We start from the raw sequence: 14,664 nt of genomic DNA on the forward strand, positions 1-14,664 counted from the left end.
ATGTATCCTGAGTCAATGACTGAGACATCTCCATAATTGGATCATGTGATGTGTAGTCCAGCTGTTCCACGTCAGTTAATTTCCTACTCAAATACATGTTTGATCTTTGAGAAGCTGAGATGGTCGGAAATGATGGCTCTAAATGGACAGTTTGTAAAAGAACAGTTGCTACGCAGTCCAAATAAACACATGAGAATTCAGTGCTTGGTTCCTCCAAGGGCCTAGTTCGAAAATACCCTTCTGTAGTGAATTTATATCTGCTTTGTTCAGTAGGATGCAAGGAAGATACTTCTGTGAATTTTGCCGATGATGCCGTTCCCCAAGCTGAAACAAATGAATGCCCAGAAGTACCGGCAGTAGATCTCATTAATGTGGAGCAGCTGCTTAATAAGACCAAATTCATCCAGAATGCCTCATGAAGGAGAGGCTCTTTGCTATGCAGAACCTGATCTGAGAATTCATTGGAGAGTTTCATGTCAGCTGAAGAACCTGTTGCACATGTTTGGTTTAATTTGCTTAAAGAACCTGCAGTTTGCCAGTTCAGGTCAAAGGATGTTTGCCTTTTGGATTGCTGCATAACTGATGAGCTAAAGCCGCCTACCTTTTCTGAAATGGCTGCTTCAAGAGGGAAAACAGATATCACAGAGGGCTTTGGTAAAATCCAGTCTTTGCCTATCGATATTAGGGAAGCAGCCGATTGCTCTCTAGTATCCTCTTGAGGCAACATGGAGAGAACTGAAAAAGCAATTGCCACAGTGGCAGGCTGGAATCTGGGGGAGAGTAATGAGTGACTATTTAATTCAATCAAGGTCTCTGGTATGCTACTAATTACTGAGCTCACGTCTATAGCAGATAAAGCAAGAGCCTTATGGTTCCCTACTGACAAACTTTGCACAGAGGGAACTGGAACTGTCATTAAGGAGTCTGTGATAAATGAGGTTATATCATACTCATCTTGTGAGAGTGAAACTAGTGTTAAATCTCCTGAACTATCAATCATTGCCCATGGCTCAGTTGTTATGTCGGACGTTATTCTTGTTGCAAACGGACCTGAAAATCCCAACAACTGTGAGGTGGGAATGTCTGCTGAGGAAGTGAACAAGAATGCTGCTGAAGACTCACTATTGGTGGTTAATGATCCTAGTCCCGTGCCTTCAAGTGGTATGCTGGACATTAATTTAGCCATGCTAGAGGTTGCAAGAATCCCATGGTTGAGAAAGTCTGTCTTTTGCAGACCTTTAGAGGATAAAAAGTAAGGGGGGCAGTTAGAAGAAAATAAAAAATGAACAACTTTGGCCCTAGGCTGGATCGGCAGCAAATTGCATTGCTACCTGAAAACCATTAATTCTCACCCAGGCACCCCAGAGCAGACAAATACAACTCCGTAAATCATATTCTTAATAAAAGTGTAAGAAAAATTTTAGTGACCTCAAGAGCTGACTAAATGCAAAGCCTCACATTATTCACATGGTGAGGGCTGTAGCCAGAACAAATAGCATTGCTTGGAAGAGATGTATTAAATTTGCTAAATCAATTTTTTCCCTGAGAATCAATATAAAAAGGATAAATTACAGATCTGTACCATTGAGAACTTGAGGGGCTGCCACGATAAGCTGGAAAAGTTACAAAGATAATTATATTTACAAATTGGGTCGCATTTAATTTGCTTATCTACATCAAGAAGAAATATTACTTAGATTTTTTTTAAAAAAAGGAAAGAAAAACAGCAAAAAGATCAGGCTGAAAGAGGGAACGAAGCATGCATTTTGAAGTTCGCTATTGAATAGCACAGTGTTTAGAAGAGCTGTAGTTGAATGAATAGGCTCAGACACATGACACTCAAAATAGGCCACTGCATTTAAGATACTATTCCATTTTTAATGGTTTCCATGCTAGCGGATTCTTTTCCTTTCTGAATTTGAAGCACAAAGGAGTGAGAAGAAAAGTGGAAATGTGCAAAACCCGGAGGAGCTTGTTACAGGCATTCTTATGTATGAAAACATCAAGAGGTTGGGAAAAGATGCACACAAGAAAGATACGTGCCAGGGAAAGGAAAAGCAAGTTTCTCAAAGCGCCGTCATCTGCCTTCCAGTCTGAAGAGGATTGCACTAACAGAGGGGGCAGAGACGTATTAGGGAGCATACAAAGTCACACATATTAGCCAAGCTCAAATGAAAAGCCAAACAAGTTATGGAAAAAATGCAATTCTCTATACAGTGTAGGCCAACAGCTGGAGTGGAGAGGGGGATATTGTCCCTGAGTGCTTTTGCACTCAGTCCACCAGGAGTTCTAATAAACAAAGAATGGCATTCAAATTGACAGAGATAAGACAGGTGCTTAGTTAAAATAAAGAGAGCAGAATTCAGAGTTTGGGGAGGGGGATCCTGAAAGAATACAGACGAGAAACACAGAATACAGAAGACATTAATCCTTATAAAAATAATTTAAAACTGCACACACTGAAAGGGCAGGGTTTCATTTAGAACCTCTCAGTCATTTATTTATAATACTTGTACTTTCTTACCTGTGGAAGTTTGAAAAATATAAAGGTCAGAAGGCGAGAGGCTTGGATGGGCTGATGCGAGGCCTCTCTGTAATGGCTCACTAGGGGGCACTCCTTCCATTTTGATGATGGTTTGTCCCCTTTGGGGGACTGCAGGTAAACAGGTGATATTGTTTATTCCATCCACACAGAGAAACCCAGCAGGGCAGGTACGTATTAAGCAATCGTCGTAATTAAGCTCACAGCTTCGGCCCTAGAGGAGAAGTTTTTAAAAAGTCATTATGAAGGCCATTTCCATTTCCTTGTCACATTAAATGGTTCAAATTATTGCTTTCTTTTGATTCCGCCTCCCCCCCGCCACCCAAAAAGAAAAGAAAGAGATACTGTCTTATTTCAGCTGGGCAGACTGCACTTCCCAAAATTAATTTAACCCCACTGAGATTTTTCCCTTTATTGATTTCATGACAGAGACCCAGGCTTTTCAATTGCAATTTAATTATGGCATTTTGACTTCCAATCAGTTCAAAGCGCAAACTACCGGTATTAAAATAAAGATTCCATCTCACAGTCCCTATCACATTCTATATCCTAAAACAGTTTTGTTCCCAAGTTGTCTGCCTTTTAAAGTTAACAATATGCTTCTCGGAGATTGAACCAAAGTGATATACAAGGGTGTAAACAAAAAATATGTTCTGATGCTATAATTACTTTATGTTGTACTGTCTGAAAAGTACACAGCTTATTCCACACTTTAACTTGATTTGTGCAGCATGAGGATGCCACATCCCTACAAAGCAGGTTGCAATACATTGAAATTGAACTAGCTCTTGGGGAATCAAGAAATGTGTTGCCTGTCTAAGGAGCCACAGGATGGCGTTTGCTATGGCATGCCAATCTTTTCTTTCTTTCCACTGAGTATGCACTCTTTGCAAAGCCTGCCTACTAGTCACAGCACTAGTCACAGTTGCATATACTATCATGGCTAGGGATGGAATTTTCTGAAAATCTCAATATCAACATTGTGCACACAGATTTATTTATTTTTGTCAATTCCTACCTTGCATCTTGGTCTTGACACACAGTTAGCACTAGGCCTGTTTGACCTTTTCTTCTCTCTGTGTTCAAGGTATGTGTGTTTGTGTGCTTCTGCTCAGTTGTGCCTTTATGCAAATAGAAAGACTCCTTCCATTTGTGGAAGAGTCTTGAACTAACAAAGGCGTCCAATAATGGAAGAGGAAGGGAGGGGATATTCAGATTTCTCCTTCTCCACTCAGGTTTGTGCCACCTCCCAGAGGGTTCCTCAACCATCCAGATCAGATTGTCCGGAAGGGGCAGAAAGGGAATGGATGGGGGAGCAGGAACAGATAAGTATCTTTTCCCCTCCATCCACTAGTGGAGGGATTTGCTCGGTTAAAAGTCCTTCTACTCATGGAATGGAACAATTGGATTCAACCCACATAGCCCACATGTCCGATGATATAGTGTTTGGTCCAGAAAACCTTGTGCCAACATGAATATCCTGCTCTGTAAAAGTCCCCCTTAACCTTGCTTATCTTCGCTCAAAAATATGTGGCTAATGTCCCCTGAAAGCCCCAGTCTGAAGCTTCAAATGAGAACTATCAGGCAAAATAATCCCAGCCGGCCCTTCCTTTTGTTTTTATTTATCCAAAGCATCTTTTTCTATTAAAAAAGTCTAAGTTGTGTGTTGACAGAGATGAAATAATGCAGTTGTTCAGCTCTTTGAGATTTCAAATTGATGTATTATATAATTAAACTATTGGGGAGTGATACTAAATAAACCACATACGTAAATCACTTTGATCTTAAGCATTTTTTTCTTCTTCAAACAGCAGTTTCTTCCCTATTCGTGTCTCTCCCCACACACCCGCAACAGTAGGAAAAGAATGGGATTCATCTGAATAACTGCTTGCATATCTTGGGAGATTTATTGTAAAGCTGACAAATAAATAATGCATATCTACTGAACAGGAAATTTGTTGTGCATTATTAGCCAGAAATCCAAATTCAGCAAGAGCAATCTGCACAAGGTAACAGGATAAGATCTGGTGCGAGTAGAACAGGCAGGATAAAATCACTACGGCAAAGAAACAGGTTTGTATACATGGACACAATTCCTGGCTCAAGTGTAAAAAAGGTTAATGAAATGGGAAGGGTGGATTTAAACAGAGCACCCTTAGGAAACAGAATATTCTGCAACTTGATTGGATTATGGATGCAGGGTGCCGTTCCCTCTTCTACAGTTGCTTTTTTTTTTTTTTAACAACACAGCCATAGAGTTGTGGTGTCAGGGTGTGCGTGTGTCACAGCTCAAGAGTGACTCAGCAAACCTAAGCAGCACTAGACACTTGACTGGTGCTGTTACAGCCAGTTTATAGCACAAAGGTAATTTTCAACTGGGGATTATATAAGCCTAAAACTCCAAATTTAACTTTGATTCTTCATGGAAGAATCCAGATATACCCCTGCCAGGGAAACATTCAGCATCTTCTCAGAAATAATAGATAAAGAGGTGGACACCTGTGTGACTGCACCACTTCAGACAACAGATGAGGACTCAAACTGAGCAACACAAGAAGGAGAAGCAGGCAAAATCCCCCTTCCCTGATACTTAGTTTTCCATGCACAGAGAGGACTGTGGGTATGTGCAATCATAACACATCTAGCAAGATTTTCAATAGCATACCACAAATCCAGGTTTGCAGTAACACGTGTAGCCAAAGCCTGGTTCATTCTGGATGCAAATCCCATGCATGCAGGGATTTGATGCACATTCATTGATATCCTCTTCACAACGGAAGCCTTCCCAGCCTGTTAGAATGAAAAAAGTGTATCTCATTGACCTTTGCTATTGTAAAAACCATGTTAAAAGTCTCTCTCTCTGTGTGTACACATCCAAATCTCTTGATATGTCTCCCCTGCCCCATTCAAACAAAATAGTAAAAAATAAAACACGGACCAAGTGTCCCTATTTTCCAGTTCCCTAGTGTGCATCACCATGCCTGCTTGGTCCTGTGCTGAGCAGGGAGAAGTGAAGAGAGTTTGTACCCACATTTGCCTTCTGCCCCATCTGACTGAGAAGCCAAAGTTACAGGTATCCCTGGTCAACGCAGAGGATTCTGCTGGTATTCAAGTGAATGTGAGCAAACCAAAAACTTCAGACCTCTGCTCAACACAGGAAGGTCAAGGACTGGGGAGACGGGGGGGGGGCAGGGAGGCAGATGTGTGTGGAGGGTGCGCCTAGGGCTGGCATGTGTAGCTTTATGCTTACTACATGTGGGGAGATTTCCTGTTCATGCAGAACCTAAACAGCACCAGTAACATCCTACACAAAACTCTTGTTTGCTGTATTTTTAGGACAAACAATTAAAAATGCATGTTTCCCTAAGAACAGAAAGCCAGGATAGCAAAAAAAAAAAAACTATAGCATGCGTCTCAAATATATCATACATGCAATATGTGAGATATATTTATATAATACACATACACCCCCCATCTAACTGATTTCAGTGGAAGAGTGTTAATCATATGTGTCTAAATCTCTCTCCTCTTAATCTTTCCAAGTGCTTAATGCTGGCTCAGTGGTGCCCATTAAGCATTTAGCAACAGGGAGGCAAACTATCAACCCTGTCATTTCTAAAGCAGCCACTGGAAGCTCCCATTTTGATCAGAACAGTGACTCTGAGGAAACTGGATCCCCTCCCCTCAATGCTATATGTCCAATCTCAACCTCTTAAGCTGCTACAACCCCCCAGTGCCTGCTTTAAGTTGAAAATGAAAATGTTGGCATATCTCAAAGGAGTCGACTCCTAGGGGCAGTTCCATTCAAATGGTGTGTGTGCACTGCACCAGGTGATTGATTATGTGGGGTTTACCTGTCCTCCCCCCAATATTTTATTCAAGTTGGCACCCCTGACATACCTGGTTACAGATTCCTCACATCCCAAGTGTGCTGCATAAATAAGGGTCAATTGCTGCCAATAGGCATACGGCCATGGAAGGCCAGAATCCAACAAGCTGCCTTAGACATGACTTTTGATCGGCAGGTCCCTTGTGCTATTTCAATGTGCTATTGAAAGCCCCCCCTCAGTTTTGTAAGTTGCTTGCCTTACAGTGGTTCAGAAGCCCTTTGAATTGGCAGAACTAATTGTGCAGTTATTTGCAATCCAGCCAAGCTGAAGTCACAAGGAAGTGAAGGGAGAGAGGAAGCACATGACGCCAGGGATGCTCTAAACAAGGGTATTAATCTTAAGACACATGCTTATTTAGTTGCATTTATTTTCAGAAAGCCACTATTCCCCCCCCCCACACCTGATGATATGTTTGAGGGCCAGAAGACTGTCTGAAACGATCCCATTAGATGTGTCCAATTCCAAGAACTGTCTTAACTCAACGTGCAAACAATTTGTTCCACCATTTTCTTTCACAGTAATGTTTAATCATTCTGTTTAAACCATGGAACAATTAACCACTTTAAAATGCAAATTAAAACACCCCATTCTACCTTTGGACTTCAGACAATATTTTAAGTGCATTCAGTGGCTTCCCTTGAAAAGTGTCTATTTTGATCAAGAGGTTACATCAATTTGCACCTCAGAATCACTCTGGAAGCAAGACAATCGGAGTTTCCGCATGCATTACTTTCTGTTTACAGAAAAGCATTAGCTCCAGAGCTTAATTTCCAGTATGTGCTGCTTTATCTTGGTATGTAAAAAAAGAATGTTCTTTGCATTCAAAAGTCTTCAGGAGTTAAATCCTTTATGACACGAAAATGCTTTAATTCAAAATATCATTTCAGTGGTTACCTTCCTGACATCTGCAGAAGTATCCATTAATAAGGTCTTCACAGACGGCGCCATGCTGGCATGGTGATGAGATGCACTCATTAATGTCTGCTTCACAAAACTGACCAGAGAATCCATCCAGGCATCTAAAGATTTAATAAATTCCATAGTACAATATAAACATAGTGCAGTATAGTACAGTTGGGTTTTTTTCTTGAATAAATATTTTATTTATATATTTTTGACACATTCAATCTTAGTTTAGACTACTTTTTGTTAGATAACCACCACCTATTATGTTATTTGTACATTCACATTGTTCATCCTAGAGAGGACCAACCTTGGCCCAGAAACCACTCTTATGGGCTGCCAAGTTGCACTGTGGAAAACCTCTTCCCCTTTTATGACCACATGACACTTGCTTTTAAGATCCATTTCAGTCTACTTTACAACACAACATTGTGGCAGAAAACAATCTGACGACCTACACAAATTATTGTAACCTGGGGGTTGATGGATTTTTTTGCTGGAGTATTGATTTTGTGGGACTTCTCAACCGCTTTCCATGTTTTCAGGCATCAAGTTCTTCTGGGTTGTCTTGATGGATTCAGGGCATCACTTTGTGATGGTTCCACTTCCGTGAGATGAGATGGGGTATGCTCAGTAGGCAGAGATCTTGGCCAGGTGACCCACACAGGAGGCAGGCAGAGGCAGCTAACTCAGGTGGCAGAACCCCAAGAGGACACACCTCCACAGGAACCCTGCCCACTGAGATCTCATGGTATCTTGTTGTAGCCCACCATTGCTGTTTTGTGGGTGCTGCGGCATGATCCAGGTAAAGGAGGCTTGGGGGGGGCAGGGCTTTGGCAACAGTGGGGCAGCACCTTCCTATTTCACCTCAGATGGTGAAACGGGATTGGGCTGCCCCTGCCAGAAATTCCATAGCTTCTGATTCTTCCCAGGAGATGTGCTGTGTGGGGCTCACCAGATTGCACTGTCCAACTCACAGTGTTTAATATTTATATGAAACTTGGAAAAACCATCCATTTATTAGCAGTGAGATGCCATAAGAATCCCTCTTATCTTTCTTTTTTCAGCAAATCCAGGTACACTCACAGCAGCTTTATCTCCCACTTCAGTTGGAGATTTTAAAGGGCAGTGCCTGGTGTCCAATATAAGAGGTAGGTAGGAATTCAGCTTCCGAGTATATTTGCTTTGGAACACTGTCAGATGAAATTGCCGCTCTAACAGTTGCACTGCCAGTGAGTTTAGAATGATCATTAAAAAATAAAAGGAAATGCAAGTGTGCATTTAATTGACCTTAGCATGTACTATAGCAAGAACACTCCTGCCGGAGTAGAATGGCAGTTTAAGAAGGTCGGTGATTCAAAGTGCAGGCATCTTTGAAGAAAACCCACAAAACAGCAGATTTAACAGGGAACACGGCGACAGATTTTAAGTTTATTTCCAAAGTCTTTTTTAGTCAATAACGTGCTTATAACATAAGTTTGCATCTCTACTGATAAAACACCAACCTGAAAGCTATAGATCTTATGGCCATAGTCGTTATTTGCTCCCCAAATCAGGCTGAGAATGAAAGCAAAGAGTCTCTTCCCCAGCTGTAGGGCAGCTTCATATGTTCATATATCCAGAGGTTATCGACAAAGCTTACCTGTCTTCTGGTTGAACAACTCCCTTCAGTCTTATATTCGGCCTGCGACTCTCCAAATGTCAAACTATCTCCCCCCCGATCCAATTCTAATCCATATCCTGCTGTAGCCCATTGTTCTTTGTCTCTGTTTCTCACCTGTACCCTTTTCTCATCTCCTTTCATCTCTCTGGTGACATTTCACAGCTTATGAATAATTTGTATAACTGCTAAGTTGAAGGCTACCATCTCAAAAACACTCTTCCTCAAACGCGGGGGTTTGCTGAGGTTATTCAGGAGCAATTAACAGCAATTGAAGTTACTGAGACCATGCCTGCACCAAAACGTTTACCTGTTTGCTAGGCACGTTCTGTCTAGATAAATGGGCAGGGACCTATTACTACGTTTGCTTGGGATTCCTATTTGTCTGAATGCATCTTAATCCTCAAGAGTAAGAAAATGGTTGGAAGAATATTTTTTCTCCCTCTAATAATTAGGGCTCCGAAGAGAGTAACATATCAAAATGAAAGACGTTGCTTCCGAGTTCCTGTGAAATAAGATAGCCCAGTGAAAAGTTCTTTTGACATTCGTCCTGATTTCCTCCCCATTCAAATCTGCATTTTCTGTGCAGAATAAATCTTGTTAACTACTCCACTCTAACAGGCCAGTTCTGTCACTGGAAATTTATATTGGGGTGGCTATACATTATTAACAAGCTATGAAAAGTCACAGGCGAAATGTCATGGCAGCTGAGATATAGCAGCACCTTGGGATTCATATTGCAAACAGTTTAGTTTTAATCATCTTGGACCACGAGGTGCCTTGACATTTGAGGGGCAACTTTTTCCTTTTTAACTTCAACTGGAGTCAGACCTCTATTATCTCAGCCATAATTTTCAGTCTCGGCAGTGATAGAATGTTTTACCTCCTAAATTAAAAATGTGGAAAAAAATCGATCTATCACAGACCTTATCGTTCGTTTAATCAATGCTCACATGCAGGCTTAAAGAAGTAGAGCAAGGTCAGCTGATAATTCTAGCACCTGCAGGAAGATTCAGTGCAATGTGTGACCACTATTACATGAATGCCACTGGCTGAACTATACTAAAGAGAGAGGACAAATCTTGATTTATTTCTTATTAGAGGAGGGGGAAATGTGGGTGGGCTTTGTAACTGAGAGTGATACTGCAATCCCATCCTACAATCACCTCTGTTATATCACCAAATATAAATCTAATGTGCTAAATTAATGTACAAATATAATCACATTTTTCTAATAAGGAGCATTTTCTTCTTCTTCTTGATTTTTTGCAGATCAGAGGCACGACACAGCTGGTAGAAATCCACCATGCCGGTCCAGCTATTCAAAGGGATCACATTAACTATCTGCGCCACATTCAGTGCAAAGTGTGACCATTATTATATGAAGGCCACTGGCTGAACTATACCAAAGAGAGAGAACAAATCTTGATGTATTTCTTTTTAAAAGGAGGAGGGGAGTGGACTTCATAATTGAGAGTGATACTGCAATCCCATCCTATGAACACCAAGCTATAGTGCTAAATTAATGTACAAATATAACAATCTTTTGCACGCGCGCGCACACACACACACACAAAACAGCAGTACAGAGACAAGACGTAGCTGGTAGAAATAGGTTGGCTGTTCAAAGAATTGCACTACTAACAGGCAAAATAAATGAAACAAGTGCTTTTTCCTTAGCTAAATAATAAAAAGGAGCATTGTTCTCGAATATAAAAATGCAGTAGATGTTTGAAATCCCAGCTCCATCAAACATGCATCTGACAAGCTGAAAGCTCTTTCATGCTTTCAGCAGTTACACAGAAATGTTTCAAGTCTGGGGTTTTCTTTCAGCGCTTTTGATTTCTTTCAAACCTGCCTAATTTTTTTTTGTTACCTTTTTATTCTCTTATTATTCTTTATATCCAGCCACAGACTAATTGCCAACTTCCTTTTAATATAGAAATCAGATTGTGAGCTCCATTATAAAGGAGTAGTCCTTTTATCAGGATGTACAAAGCTTTCCATATTGCAAGGAACCTCAAAGACTTAGTCTAATAGCATCTCGCGCAAGGAATTTAAGCCTGTTGTCTGTTGCTTCCATTCCATGCCTGCTTTGCAAGATTATTGCATATATTCTTATATATATTTACAGTGCATGTTTCTTCCCATTGCAATTCCACTGAGTGGTTCAACAAAGAGAGAACTGGGTCTTCTGAACAATCCCTGGTACCTGGTCAAGATTATGTGAATTCATTCATGACATTTTCATTACCATTTGCTTCCAACAGAACATACACTAGAAGGGCAAGTATCTGCCCCAAGTATTTATTCTAACGACACTCTTAAAATGATAATCATCACAATAAAATTGTCCTTTGAAGTACAAGGAGCTGAGGAGATCTAATTCTCAAAGTACAACCCTGAAACTTGGCCAATAATATGACACGTTATATAAGGTTGACATTTGGGGAAATGTAAACCTTAGCCTGCTGCCAGCCTTCACCTTCTCAGCCAAATGAACCAAGTGGAAGGATGCCTGGGAGCTTGCTGACAATTTGATAAAAAAGATTCTGTGAAGTGTTTTCCTTAGGGTTCTTCCCCTTAACTTCACAGCTTGTGCTGGTTTGTAACAGCCTAGGTTCCTCTCTCCCATGCTTAAGTCCCAATTTCTGTATTGACATGCTAGGTTGATGTTAATATGCAGTGTAATTTTATCATAGTTCTCATAATTACTGACAGTCACTAAAGCAAAGGACTAATCAATCACATCTTTATTACAGTCAAAGACCAGCATAACAATGGACTAAGGAAGAGGTTTGGTTGACAAGAGATCGTAGGATAGCCCCCTACAGCTGTTGAGCCACCAAGGAAAACACAGCTTGGTGTCCATGTATTGTGGCTTATAGGATACTTGAAAACTCTCTTTTTTGTATAATCCACAGCAGGAAGCAGCAGTACAAGATTAATCAAGCCCCAGGCAGACCAGAATCCATTACTTGGTTGACTTGGATGGCATATGATGTGATTTACACAACAGTTTCCTAAGATCTCCAAGGAGATTCCCTAAGATTTCCAATGAGAGGCTTCTACATGCTTTCAACGGAGTATAAATATGCCTTGAAAAGTCGAATGATCATTTGGAATTAGCAATTCTATGAGACCTCAACACAAACTGAGATGACAGAAATATCACAGATGTTTTATTGGACAATATCTCATGCCCTGAATAAGAAGACACTGAACAGATCCAGGTGACTTCAATAGGGTATTTTACTAGTGCAGTTGCCCAAAGTTTCTCTGCTAACCCATGTGGTGTGTGACTACACTTCAAGGGGATATGTCATCATTGTGCACTGTGGAGGAGAGAGCCAACTATGTGGACAGCCATCTATAATACTACCCTAAAAATTACCACTTAGGGCTTATCCACACTTCCTCTTGTCATACAGTATTCGCCTGGGGAAAACTGCTCTTTAGTGCTGTATTGGAGCAAACGACAATCAGGTTTTCTGTGGACTGCAGTTTGTTCCAACTTAGAGCTGAAGAGCGGATTTTCCCTGGGAAAGGAGTGGGGCAAGGAGAAAACTGCTTGGACCCATGCTTTCTGAGCATGGGAGAAGCAGAAGTGTGGATGAGCCCTTACTCTGTATGCCCCAGTAGAAATAGCAAGACCACACACACTTCCTCCCCTGAACTGAAGTGAGAAAACCTGAAGTGAGCAAGCCCTTAAATCATTTCTTGACTATGTGAAATAGGTAGCAGAAGCAGCAACAGCAGCAGCAGCAAGGTATCCCAAATGCAAAAATAATGCAGGTGGTCTTCTGGACTGTATTCATACCATAATGGTCACATTTTATCCTGTTGAAATAAGTAGGAATAAAGTTAGTGATGCTCCAACCCAATATTTTCATTCATGCCAATGAAGTGCAGTAGTGTGTGTCAGAGTATATTATACATTGTCACAGAAGATGATATGCTATCTCTCTCAGAGAAACCATTTGGGAGCACAGTATTGTCTTGTGTTGGCCCTGATCACCAAACATCTTATATTTGGGGCCTCATGAGGACCAATATATTTTCTAGCATCAAATTCTTATTGTCTTCACAAATCCCGCTCTCTCCACACACAATTTCTATTGCTCCTGTATCCCTTTCTTTATTGTTGTCATGCAATCCTTAGTTTATGAAAGTGTTTGATTAGGCTTTCAAGTATCGCCTTTTTTCCAGACAAATAAAAACACACTTGCTCTTTTTTATTCAATAAAAAGCTTACTTTTTGTCTCAGTAGTCTGAAACAGCAGTGTCATCTATCTTTGTTCCTTCTGAAAGCCTTCTGTAATTAATTCCCACCAAGTATTAACTCAGATGAACTACAAACATCCCCTCCACTGGGTAAAATACCAATCCCTTTGCAGGTGAAGAATCTACCTTGAAGGGAGGTATGGAAGGCTTCCTTCATGTCTGCAAACTTATAAAACTGAAATCCATGTTTACTCTTCAAAGAACCAACTTTTCAGAGGTTCCAGTTGCTCCCATTTGAATTTTATGCCTGGTTTTGAATACTTCAGTCTCTCTCACTTCTCCCCCCATGAAGAACATTAACTAGTGTTTTGGACAGAAAAATCTAGGCTTTATTCATATGAAACTTTTTCTATGGACTTCGGATAGGGTTGGCATTCAAAGAATCTGAGATGGTGAACAAATCTGGTGTTAAGTTGACTGAAATAAATCCAATACTGAATGTAACACCATCTTTAATTATTTATTTAACTCATGCTGTTTAACTCATACAGCTGAGTTATAGGAAATGAGTTAACTAATTTGTTTAGGTATTAAGAGACCTTTTAAAATACAGTGGTACCTCGGGTTAAGAACTTAATTCGTTCTGGAGGTCTGTTCTTAACCTGAAACTGTTCTTAACCTGAAGCACCACTTTAGCTAATGGGGCTTCCTGCTGCCACCATGCTGCCACTGCTCGATTTCTGTTCTCATCCTGAAGCAAAGTTCTTAACCCAAGGTACTATTTCTGGGTTAGCGGAGTCTGTAACCTGAAGCCTCTGTAACCTGCAGCGTCTGTAACCCGAGGTACCACTGTATTGTGAGTTAAAAGCTCACTGTGGTTAATTATTATCTCTGTATAGGAACTGTAGCATTGTGATTTGATGTTAAGATAAAAAAAGTTGAGGCCATGTTACTGTGTTTTGGTCTTGCAGCTCCTACTGCTGTCTGTCTACAAGTTTTTTAATTTTCTTTTTAAAAGAGAAAAATCACTGGAGGGGAAAAAAAGGAAACCCAGCCACTACCCAATTTTCTCACACCAGTTTAAAATAATCCTGGATTATTTTAAATAGCATGAATTCCAAAATAATGAGAACTAACAAAACACAGCATCATTGTATGCAGAGGCTCTTTCCACCGTCACGTGGCAGGGATATATACTTGATGTGATCCTAACTGACATAAATGCAGAGGCAATCAGAGGTAATAATTCATAACTCATTAATCTTGATATTTGTTACTAGGCCTAACACTGTACGTCTCACATCAGTGGCTTAAAGCACATTTGACAAACAATGCATGTCATTAATCAACATTAGAAAACAAGTTACAGCTGAATAAATACAAACATCTGCCTCCCCCTCCCCCAAAAGTTTTGCTTTGTTTTGTCAGTTTTAATGGGCACTCTA

At 40.5% G+C, this 14,664-nt stretch overlaps 1 protein-coding gene across 1 annotated transcript in view; it reads right to left on the reverse strand.

Moving 5' to 3' along the window:
* The window catches only part of LOC128410231 (protein eyes shut homolog), a 472,516-nt gene that overhangs the window by 275,169 nt on the left and 182,683 nt on the right, over window positions 1–14,664 (reverse strand). The window contains exons 17-19 of the mRNA XM_053381165.1: window positions 7,327–7,451; window positions 5,208–5,332; window positions 2,525–2,756 (exon numbers count right to left, since the gene is read on the reverse strand). Of these exons, the coding sequence (XP_053237140.1) occupies window positions 2,525–2,756; window positions 5,208–5,332; window positions 7,327–7,451 (482 nt within the window). The remainder of the gene's footprint in view (window positions 1–2,524; window positions 2,757–5,207; window positions 5,333–7,326; window positions 7,452–14,664) is intronic.

Source organism: Podarcis raffonei, chromosome 3 (assembly GCF_027172205.1).
Source record: "Podarcis raffonei isolate rPodRaf1 chromosome 3, rPodRaf1.pri, whole genome shotgun sequence".
Lineage (NCBI taxonomy): Eukaryota > Metazoa > Chordata > Lepidosauria > Squamata > Lacertidae > Podarcis > Podarcis raffonei.